The sequence below is a fragment of the Primulina huaijiensis genome, chromosome 6, assembly GCF_012295235.1.
Source record: "Primulina huaijiensis isolate GDHJ02 chromosome 6, ASM1229523v2, whole genome shotgun sequence".
Lineage (NCBI taxonomy): Eukaryota > Viridiplantae > Streptophyta > Magnoliopsida > Lamiales > Gesneriaceae > Primulina > Primulina huaijiensis.
In genome coordinates, this window is record NC_133311.1 from 22,013,720 (window position 1) to 22,025,968 (window position 12,249).

Consider the following 12,249-nt stretch of genomic DNA (forward strand, 5'->3'; position numbering starts at 1 on the left):
GAAAAATGCTACTCTTACCCACTAACAAAATAACTCCGAACCTAGCATGAGTGAATTGAAGGCGTTTTTATTTATCATCCTTGAAAGAATCACACGATGTTCAATTCTGGTGTATTACACTTAAAATTTGTACGCTAAAATAGTGTATTCAAAACTTGTTTTGCTTCATAAATGATACAAATATAACATATAAAATTTGAAAATGTTTTATTTGATGGGATCAACTCCCGTCCCTCGCTTTGTTGAATTTCCTGACTAGGATGCAACATCAGTAACAAGCATCCCAATGCCTCATGATAACTGCAGAATAAATCCTGTTGACCATCTCGGCGTTGGGCAATGACAAGCATGGTTTCTCATCAATACAAAACTTCCCCCGGTTCTGGAAATGTGATTAGCAAAAGAAATCAAGTTTTGATGCCTGCCCTTTTCTTAAAATCTTACAAGATTTTGTGTAATCCGATGTTTAAGTCAGAAGAAATCGAAATGAGAAGCGGGTGAGAGTGGTGCCACACAGCTTTAAATACTCGTTTCTGATGAGCTCGTATTGATTGAGAAGGTCTGTGGCTGTTGTATCTTATGTCAAAGATGTGAATAGTGGGATCTGCCGATCCAGACGCTATGTACAGACCATCAGGAGACCACGACTGGTTTATAAGAGCCGATTGTGAGTCGCTATTCTCTTGTTTCCACCCAAAAGCGTGAATCTCTGTTTGCCTTATCCTAAGATCAAACAGTTTAAGCTGCCTCTCTGGGGTCCTGCGAAGACAACACATTTTCAGTTCAGCACAAAGGATTATAGTACGCATAAATGGAATCCGAAACTTATTCCAAACAAATGCACCATCGTACAGAATAAAATGCACTACATAAGATTGTAGATTGATGTAGAATTCATTGAATGAAATTGCTTATTATAGATGTACGGGCATAGTTTTTTAGTCTACAACTGTTCTAGTAGGTATAACATAATGCTTTGGCTAACGAACTCTTAAAATTTTTGAATTTCATTTTTGTCATCAACTATAATTTTTTATATATTAACAGGCTCTCGACACCGCAGTTTACCTTAGAATCATAGAAACAATTATTTCTCCAACACAAACCTAGGAGACCATTCCTAATCCGAATGGGGCCAAAAAACGAACCGAATAATTAATTTGTACAAAATATAGCAACCACTTTCAAAAATTTTGGGACCATGGCAGCTCACTGGAGATGAGACAAATCTTCGCAACATATGCTACCACAAGATATCTACTTATAGGAACACAGATCACAGATTGCAGAATTTAACCAAAGAAACGCAAGAGGTGAAAATAATAAACTAAACGTTAGGGAGGCAATGATATAAACGATCATATATTCCAAAAGGGTAATGCAAAGAAATAATTGCTGAAATAAAAATTGCAGTGAAAAACTTACCCAGTCTGAACCATAAAGAGGTTGAAGTCAGAAGGATTAGTTAGAATACTCATGCATTTGCTATCAATTTGATGTTTGTAATCTGTTCTCCCACTCATCACATCAAATCCAATTATCCGTTTATCAGCACCAACAGACATCACCATATTCTTATGCCGCATTCCAGCAACCCCCATTACAGCAGAGGAATGAAAGTTTCTGTGTAATGATTTAGGTTTCCATGAGCCTCCTCCAGTATCTTGCTCAGTCCAAAGAACCACAGCATGGTCACTACCACCAGTAACAAACCGTGTTTCATCCGATGGCATGAAGATTATGCTGTTGATAATGCCTTTAATATGAGGCTTGTCTTCAAGAAAGCTGACGCGTGTTCCCTGTGAAAGTACCAAAGAAGATGAGGTGTTACTAGAATGAGTTGACTGTCAGAGTTCTAATTTTTTTTAATAAAAAAGCACTTTACAAATTGTTCTTTGTCGTCACCTATTTAATTAAATGCAACATGGATGTTCATATGAAAGTAAAAGGTACTTATATGACAGATAAGAAAGTGATGATAATAAAGGAATGCATGTAAAGCACCACTGTAGTGATAGATACAAATAGTTTTGTTTCCCATTCCCACAAGGCCTAATGGACACAAACCACTTCAAACCAAGCTTCCTTCCACAAATTCATGCTTTGGTTTCTGTTATCATAATGAATACACCAAATGCCAACATAAATTTTAAAATCAAGATCAAATTTTACAAAAGTTATCCTCACTCAAACCTAAGGTTCCAACAGGCATAATGCAGTCAACCATTTTTCCACTTCACCATAATGATCATGTCAGTAGAGCAAGTGCGTTGTCTCATTTTTCACCCCACTTTTCCCAAATGTTCTACTAATCTTAAAGCTATGATGTTAGAGTTAGCAAATCATTTCAAAATTGGATTTACACAGATGAGTGGGCAGATTTACGCAGGATCTGATGTAATTTTGTTCCTGAAATATTCAGCACAGTAACACCCAGCTCTAATTTGAAAGGTTTTGGGCCAATGACCATGTTTGCTGAGGCAGAATTAAAAAAAGCTTCAAAGATTTTGGGAGAATTTCTCCGTTCTCCCATCAAATTGCATTTATCCCTTGTTCACATAATCTGCATGATATTTTGTGTCACTTGAACTATTTTGATCCAGAATCAGCCAGACAGAACTTCCAGAGCATATGATAAGCAAATATTGCTACTAATGCACAGGCCAATTGCTCAGATAAGCGACCAAATTCTGTGCTAAAACACACCAACAGAAAGAAATTCATGTGAAGAATGATACTGCATACTGATGCAAGGAATATTACCTCTCTTCCTTTATTCAGGTTCAAAATTGATATCTGGGAATCTCCACCATCTGCAGCATAAACCGAAAAAAGTTTGTTTCCCTGCGGATGCCAAGCTATATCTTCAGGCCATCTCCTCTGCTTGTTAGATTGACATTCAGTAGTACTTAAAAGATTGGCACCGGAGCTGCAATTTTATGTAATAGAAGTAAACAACCAAAGCCATTACTAAATGGCATCCAAGGTAATATAAAGACAAGCAACTCTCCAAAAAAAACTGGAACAAATCGATAAAGCCAAATGATATTGACACAACTGTAATACATACCCTCTCCCCTGTATTTGCCAAAGGTTGACCAATCCATCCAATGCACTGCATACCATTCATGGATATTATAAAGGGGTTATAATCAATAAATTACACAGCATTAAAAAAGGACTAAGTCATATCAATGCCATTTATTGAACTCGCCAAGGATAGAATAACCAATCACAACAGGGTTGAAGAAGATGACCATGTCAAATTTCATAACATTGACCAATACATTGTTCTACGATAATTCTTGATTCAAAGAGGAGTGCAAGTCGTGAGGTTGAAATAAACTAAGTACAAATTTTGGCAGGTAAAGCAAGACTCAAGGGACAATCTTAATTGCATATTATGATGACCATTCACGATAGAAGCACGTAATCAGAATTTAATGATACGATTTTCCATTCTAAAATTTTGAAACTGAGCACGTTCAAGATTAAGAAAAACAAAGAAAATTGTTCCTTCAGTGAGACAAATAAAATAGGTCAATATAATACTAGATAACCTGAATATATATAATCTCTCAACAAGTCAAAAAGGATGCTAAGTCAAAATGCCATAATATACAAAGCATTGTTGAGATACAAGTCACCACTATGCCTGCCAATATAATTATATCTTTCTTTTCGTTTCATACTAGTTTCATTTCGAGGGGTCAAAAGGGGACAAGGAGCAAGGGTTGTGGACCCTGTTACAATCATGAAGAAAATCATGAAGACTCAAGCTTCACAATTATTAAACCAAGAAAAAATAAAATAAAACAATTCACTAAGAAGAATCAAGTGGCAACAGTTTGAAATAGGATTTACACTAAGATTATAGCAACAATAAACTGAATCAAGTAATCTACATTAATTTGCCTGAGCTATGCAACTAGTATATGATAATGTCATTATGCACAATAAGGGAACCAACTACATGAAATCATTTGTTTACTCTTTCCTTTCTCACATAGCAATAGACAAATAGACAACATTGCAGTATAGCCAACTTTAAGCAACCAACCAAGTTCTCCCTTCTACTTCTGATTATTCCAGTGAGAGATTGTCAAAGACCTAATCACCTGGTCACAAATAATTGATCATTTGTAGGACAAAGAACAAGACTTCTCAGTTTCCTTTTGTGTTGACTCGACAAAAGACAACCAGTATGGCATCGAATGGGGCTTGATGAAGAGCAGCTGCTTATTAATGGAATCAAATCTTTATGTTCTTTCTCCTCTGCATTAAAAAAAAAACGATCAGGAATAGTTATTGACCAAACATATAATGTAAAAATACGAAGCCTTCCATGACTAAAAAAAATCATTCATAAATGCAAATTTCCACTGTATCAGTACACAAATTAAATACTAAAAATACTACTTCTTAGTCCATTATCAAATTAGCCATTTGAATCCACAAACTTTAGGTGACAATAATTCTTGCCCTCAAAAGTAGTGATTATGGACTTTAAGTAAAATTAGTTTTGAATAAAAAATTACAATTTAAGACTGCAACAATATTTGTAGATTCATAAAAGGACACATGGGAATTCAGGTAGCAGCTAAACAATTCTTCAGAATCATACCAAGCTTTGCCTTTTTCCCCTTAGGTTCAGATTGCATAGTTTCTTGGACTGAAGACAATTTACGAGCTCTGTCTCCTTTTTGCTTTGCAGTGCTATTAATATGAGTTGATACCGATGTACCAGGCAACGATCCAGAACCATTGGTAGCTTTATTTCCAGATTCTTCCATCTTTGGGGTCACAGCAGAACGGATCAAAAGTTGTGATTTGGACTGGATTTGGCTTCGAGAAGATTCTCCATTTTGATGGGAAGCACTAGCTGATTTTTGTGAAACATTAAGATTATCTCCGGAAGACTTAATGGTATCCCGACCTAAATTCTGTGGCTTGCATTGAGACTGCTTTTAAGAAGAAACTTCATTAACAAAAGCATGACTTCTCCAGACAAATTAAAACAGAGAGAGAGAGATCAAGACTTGTTGATCTTTCAACTTTTACCTCTTTAGTAATGTTCCCAGATGTTTCAGAATCCATTGAAATGTCTTGCCCTCGATGACGAGCCAACTTAGTTTGTGTATCCTCCAGCCTCTTTTCTGCTTCATCAAGCTGCAGACAAAACACAAGGTACATCAGTCCATATTATCCCATTGATAGAAAGCGTACTGATCATGTCACATAGGAGGAAACTAGATGCAAACTGTCACATTTGCATAAAACAATGCATATTTATTAATCTAGTTTTAAACTTATAGTAAAGACATTGATTATCACTTCGAAAGTCAACTCAATCCACAGTTTCAATGGGATTATCTAAACCCACAGAAGTTTACAAAAGAAAGTTGCTCGACCAAATTACATCTTGTAAATATTGAGACCAAGTGGTTGTGTGCTATCCCTTTCAAATTATGTTGTAACCAAACACTAGGTTATATAAAATACCATTAAACGTAACGATGCTACCATACTTGCAGGATTCCATAATGTGCATCTCTTCCTGAAAAAAGGTGGCAAAGAACTGTGAACTTATCCCTTGCTTCAAAGACACGGTATATGCTTTAGGCTGCTCCATAAGCGTGCATATTTATCAGAAATTAAAAGAAGAGGGCACACAATAGAGGGGGGGAATAACAAGATTATGGGATAAACCTGCATTTAAGCTCAGCTTACGTGAAAAGATTTTGAAACCCGGGGACATATTATATACTAGTCATTCATATTCATTTTCACATGAATCATAATTTTTTTTTATTTCTGTTCATTAGTTTGCCAAGCACCTCTTATATGCTATACGACGTGATTTCTTTTCAGACACCTATATTCCTAAATATGAAACCTTAGCACGCCTATTCAATAGGCTGTGCACCTTACTTTATGCATTGGTTGTCAACCCATTCGATCCTCAGTGCACCTTCAATAACTATGGATCCATCAAAGAGATCATTTTATCTCTATTCTCTTTGCTCTAAACTACATAATAGCATTTACTGCACAATTCTGAGTATCCCCAAAAAAAAAATTTCCTATGAAGCTCAGCTCATAACCAGAATAAGTTTTCCAGTTATCTAAATTGATCTCGCCAATTCATTACCCACGAATCTTAAATATTAGCCTGTAGTATTAACTGTACAAAACAAGGAGCAAAAGGAACATTTTACGATAAAGCACCGTATTATACTGTCGTTATTCATGCATTAAATACACATCCAACCAAACGCAATCCACTACCAAAAATACAAAGGACACTTAGTGCAAAGGGATGTCAATCATCTGAACTGATTGATTCCATAAAACAATCAAATTCATGAGTAGATGATTCCACAGAGTTTAATCAAACTACTGATACCTATCACACTACAAAAAAAAACTCTGGCTCCCCAATACACCACGCGCATAGGTAATCAAGAACAGACAAGAAAAAAGAACGTATGAAAAAGCCAGGAAATTAAAAGGTCAGAAAAAGTACAACATTTTTAGAAAAGCATAAGATCAAGAAAGACAAAAGATCCACCTGGGATTTGTAATACGTGATGCGCTGACGAAGATGCTCAACTTCTTTGGTGCGGTGTTGGATAAGAGCTAATAGTGCTTCTTCTTGTTCTTTCCTATTTTGTTCCTCCTCTGCTCCTTCCTTCTCTTGCTCTTCATCCTCCTCTGCTTCAAGCTCGATTTTCGGCTTCTTCACTAACGGTGTCGCATTCATTTTCTTCCTTCGAGTACGATCACTGATTCTACGTGTGGTGTGTGTGGAAGGATACTGGGAGTGTGTGTAAGAAAGGAGGTTTCTTGTCTTACCTGCGGATCATGTAGGGGTGCGGGGAGGTGCCTAACTTGGGACGCAGAGGTTTCATTTACAATTTGTGATCGTTGCTTGCGTTAAACTCTTTTTTTTTTTCTTTTTTTTTTTTATAATCTATTTATGCTGGATTATCTTTTTACTTAAAAATTTCCTTATTTGGATGAAATTGTGTGTTACATATTTTCTGGATGCTTTTAGTTATCAAAAATAAATTCTTAATCACAAGAAAAATAATTCATGGGAATTCCAACACATATTCTCACGTGATAAGCCACCATCTTCCATCAACAAAATAATATGTCGGAGGCTCTTTTAGAGCCTGTTAAGTGTTAACTAGGACAGTGAAGTTTACTCATTAAATTTGATAGTTTATCTTAATGTATACCTGAAATGATAGCAGCTCACACGACAAAAAAAAATGAATCTGGGAAGATTGTGTCATATTGATTTGGAATTATCATTTCCATTGAAAATGGATTTTTACGAGAGCATCACACGTTTCGATTCCACTTCTGCTTCACCGTTCTCACGAATAAAGACTTGTAACATCGCCTTATTCTTTTAGAATACTCTTAACTAAAAATAAATGTTTGTCGAATACCGTGTACTACTAGTATATGTAATTGGTTTGATATTTGACACGGTTCAAAAAACATAAATAATGCCATAAACTGTGGGTGATCCAAATATGAGTAAAAGCCCGATAAGAGATCGCGAAAACAGGTAATGGCCCATATGTTGTAATCATGACTTAAAATAGAGGCCCACAGAGGTGCGTAACTCAGCCTCATATTCCCAAACTGAGACACCTCTCTCTGTTTTTGAGTTGAGGACGAATATTAAATATTATCGAAAACTTGACGTCAAATACATTAAAAAAAATTGGCAAAAACTTGTGTGAGACGATCTCACTGATTGTATTTTGTGAGACGGATCTCTTATTTTGGTCATCCATGAAAAAATATTACTTTTTATGTTAAGAGTATTACTTTTTATTGTGAATATCGGTATGATTGACCAGTCTCACAGATAAAGATTCGTGAGACCGTCTCACAAGATACCTACTCTTAAAAGTTATCAGCCTCTTGTGGTCATTCTACCCACAATTTTTTACATAAAATTTATCGTGTACATTTAAATTCAAGAAATGAGGCAAATCTCAAGCCTTTATAAGAAGTTGGCATTCAATTTTTTTTTTTTTTTTATGTGTGTGTTTAAATGCATTTAGATTGTAGACCAATAATACTCACTTTCACTAAACCTTTTAACGGAATCATTTCTGAAAATCGAAATCATTTTTATTTCGGTTCAAAAGCCATCACCAAAATCAAATATTTGGATTCGACTATGATTCCTAGCAGTAAAAATTTGGGATCGATATCAAAATGTCCAAATCTGATACAGGTGAGGAGTAAATAAGTCAAATAGAAGAGGATTTTAAGGCGGCAAAAACTTGTTTGAGACGGTCTCACGGGTCGTATTTGTGAGACAGATCTCTTATTTGGATCATCCATGAAAAATATTACTTTTTATGCTAAGAATATTATTTTTTATTGTGAATATGGGTAGGGTTGACCCGTCTCACACATGATACCCACTCTTTTAAGGCTAAACAAGTCACCTTAGTTTCATGTGATTGTAAAATACATATCGAAAATATTAGATAGTGTATAGTATCAAAATATATAAATAAGACAAAAGATATAATTTATAAATCATTCAACGTGTACGGCGATGCAAATGTTTCTTTATGTCTTTTAACTCTTCTGTCTTGATTATTACCTTAATTCTTATGAGGCATGCTACCCTAACAAAATCCTAAATTTATTTTAATTTTTAAAGTCTCAAGGTATATATAAACAGTTCGATTTATATACTTTAAACTATTTGAATTTAGAACTTCTGCAAGTGCATATTGTCGTGGCAGCGTTTGTTTCGTCACCTTCAATTATTGCCACCCAACTAATATGTAGTTACAAACAAATGTTTAAAATGTGTCCCAACTACTGGAAATCTTTTTTTTCAGTGAATATTCCCACAATAATAAGCATAGGGTTACAAATAAATATATATTTTTTTTGGGGTTGAAGTTGAAGATCTCTTACTATCCATTGGATCACCAAATTAGTGGCAGAGCACAAAATATTTAACGGGAAGAAAATTGAGGAAGCATGAGATTTAGACCTTGTAATAATGTGATTTTCTATATCAATCGTGGGAAAAGTTTAGTGTTAGGCAATGTTAAAAGATTGAGTTGATGTAAGATTATCCGAAAAATCATCAGAAGTGAATAATAGAACAAAAAAAGATGTGGGTTAAGTGCACCTCTCGTCCAAGAGAAGTAAAGAGGCTAGTCCCCCTCCTAAAAGAAAAAGTGTTGGAGCCCCTTCTTATGTATGTGTTTTTATTTACGTTTTATTTATTTTGAATTTCTACATTATTTCTATTAATATTTCTTCCAGTGAATTTTATGTTTTATATAATATAATTGAGAATTGAGTCATTTAATCAAGGTTGACTAGAGATATTTAAATGTTTTGTGAAGCTTTTGCATGATTGGTTACATTTAAAAATGTATTTCGAAAGTTGTGAGTGAGTAATGAAAATATTATATATATATATATACACGTGAGTGGACAACAATTGAGGGGTCACAATGGAGTCGTGAGTCATACCCGTGAATTATGTAGGTTTAAAAATCAATGAGTCCAACAAGAATCAATAATCAAATTAAAATATCTCTATCATGAGTTCCAGGAAAAAAAAATAAAAATAAATCATCAATTATTCTATAACGATCAAATTTATTATTGTTCGATTTCTCTTCCAATGTTTCGTTTCAATAGTTGCGTAATGTTTGTGATTCATCAAAAGTTGCATTTGTCGAAATGAGTTTTTCCAAATTGAAATTATTCAAAAACTTATTTCTGATCAACAACATTACAAGAAATACTAAATGTGCACGCTATGATAATTTCTTATGAAATATTATTTTAGTTGATACACTATGTATATCTTTTATTTTAAATTTTTTTTTAATCTATTGATTTTTATGTTTCGCACATGAACGAAGTATTAACATCTCTGCAGATGAAATGGCAGCACAAGCAAAGGCGTACACCACAATTTTGCAGAGTTGCGTGTTCGATTGCCAGACTAGGGGGCAAAAAAAGACGTTACCCTACTTTTTGCAATATTCATTATTATATACCCCATCTGTTTCAAAAGTTTTTTAAAAATTTATATATGCCTAATTCCTTTCAACATGGAAATTCAATTTTCGTCACTTTAAATACTATATATATTTATATTTACCACTCTATGGTATTATAATTCAATATCAAATACTATTGACATTCCGATTTGCGTTACTCGGGCTCTACTTACTTAATAATATATAAAATTTATTCATATAATAGAGTCTATTTTTAACATATAATTTTATTTTGAATAGCATGGGAAATCCACAATTTACAAATATTCTTTTTATAAATATTTGGTCAAATGAAACTTTTTACAGAAGTCGGATTTTTATTGGGTGCCCATAAGTTTTACTGGCGAAAGGTAGACAAAATTTGACCGATGAACCCACAAGTTATTTGACACGTATGAGCAAAGTATTATATACACATTTTAAACGAGCTTATTTATAGGGTTTTTTTATAAATAATTTTTTTAAATTAAAAAATGTGAAAATGAATGCATGTGATGGACTGCAAAACTCCAAGTTAATTAATCGTATGTATTACAAGTTGTGTCGTCATAGACATAATTTTTAACTTTATTTCTACAAGTTTTGGTACCACAAAACATATTTTTAGATATAAATAGATTCATCACAACAGAATAATAAGTATAAAAATTACAATATTGTGTTTGGATGGAATTATTTGATGATATAAATTTTTTATTAGTATATAATTAAAATCAGTCCATGCTTTTGAACAGATCAATTATAAAATAGTTGAAATTTTTTTATCTTAAATTTCAAGCTCATTTTATCTTTCAATTGTAAATTGTAATCCAGTCGACGAGATAAAATATTAAAACTCAAATAGATTACAGTGCATTGATTTTTTTATTTTATTTTTAAAAGAAGTGGATTAATGTCATGTCAGTAGGAAACAAATAGGCGCACGTGCTGGGCCCTTGCCTGTCGGGGTTCTCTCTAGGAGTGTCAATCGAGTTGGGTGGGTCGGGTTTCGGGTCAACCCGCGAAATTTTTTTATTTTTTTCCCAACCCGAACCCGAAGCAACCCGAAAACCCTCAACCCGAACACGAACCCGTCTAACCCAACTCAACTCGTCTAATCCGAATTTTTTTTATTTTTTTAAAAAAATTTAATGAAAAAAATTCGAAAAAATAAAAAATAATAGTAATATTTTAATTAAAACACATAATAACAAAATTTTTTATTTAAATTTGAAAGTTTAATTGTAGAAAATTAAAAGTATATTTACTAAATCAAATAAACAATTGTTAAAAAAATTAAAAAAATACAAATAAATATTAAATGATGAAAATTTATCATATAAACATACAATAAATTTTGTTCAAACATACAATATATAAAAATATATGTAATTTTTTTTAAAAAAAAAGTTTTCGGGTCAACCAGCGACCCAACCCGGAATCTGTCTAATCTGGCACTAATCCGAACCCACCCAGCCCGAACCCGACCCGAACCCGAAAACTCCAGCCCGAACCTGATTTTTTTCGTGTTGGGTCGTGTCAGGTTGACGGATCGTGTCCCAATTTGACACTCCTGGTTCCCTCCAACCACTGACGTTGATGCTTCGCCTCCCTCGCACAATTCCCGCTGCTCATTCTTGATTTATGTAGGCACTCGCTCTTTTTCTGAGCTCATATATACTCACATTTTTCTATTTTTGAATTTTCATGCATGTGTATACTAGTGATAATGGATACCCATGTTATGGAAACTGAGTCTTCAAAAAAGAGCAATAATATGTCGTCAGTCATTTGAGTTTAATGATATAAATCTTTTTTTTGGGACAGACATGAGTTCGAATTTAAGTAAAAAAAAATTCACAAAACTAATGTTATTTGTATTTTAAAAAAAAATGTAATAATTTTTACATAAAAAATAGTATTTTGTTATAGGTGATTAAATAGAAAATATGTCTTATAAAAATTGACTCATGAGATCGTTTCACAAAAATTTTTGTGATACGAAGAGATAACTAAAACTTACTTGTACAAGCAAGTTTGCATTTTTAGATAGCTTTGAAGATTTAAATTCAACCTCATAGTATACAAGTGGAACATTAACTCTGGTCATAAATTTGAAAATGAAAGAAAAGCCATCACAAATGCAAATTTCATCCTATAATTCTCGTTGAATCCATGGATATACAATTATACATAG

General features: G+C 33.6%; 1 protein-coding gene across 1 annotated transcript; it reads right to left on the reverse strand.

The window, feature by feature from the left end:
- Positions 1-51: 51 nt before the first annotated feature.
- LOC140978345 (uncharacterized) lies at positions 52-6,928 on the reverse strand. The gene is made up of 8 exons (XM_073443298.1): positions 6,572-6,928; positions 5,062-5,169; positions 4,625-4,961; positions 4,119-4,275; positions 3,071-3,115; positions 2,764-2,929; positions 1,426-1,799; positions 52-759 (listed from the first exon to the last, which is right to left on the reverse strand). The coding sequence occupies exons 1-8, from the start codon at positions 6,761-6,763 to the stop codon at positions 441-443; spliced, it is 1,698 nt and encodes a 565-aa protein (XP_073299399.1). The 5' UTR covers positions 6,764-6,928; the 3' UTR covers positions 52-440.
- Positions 6,929-12,249: the final 5,321 nt, after the last annotated feature.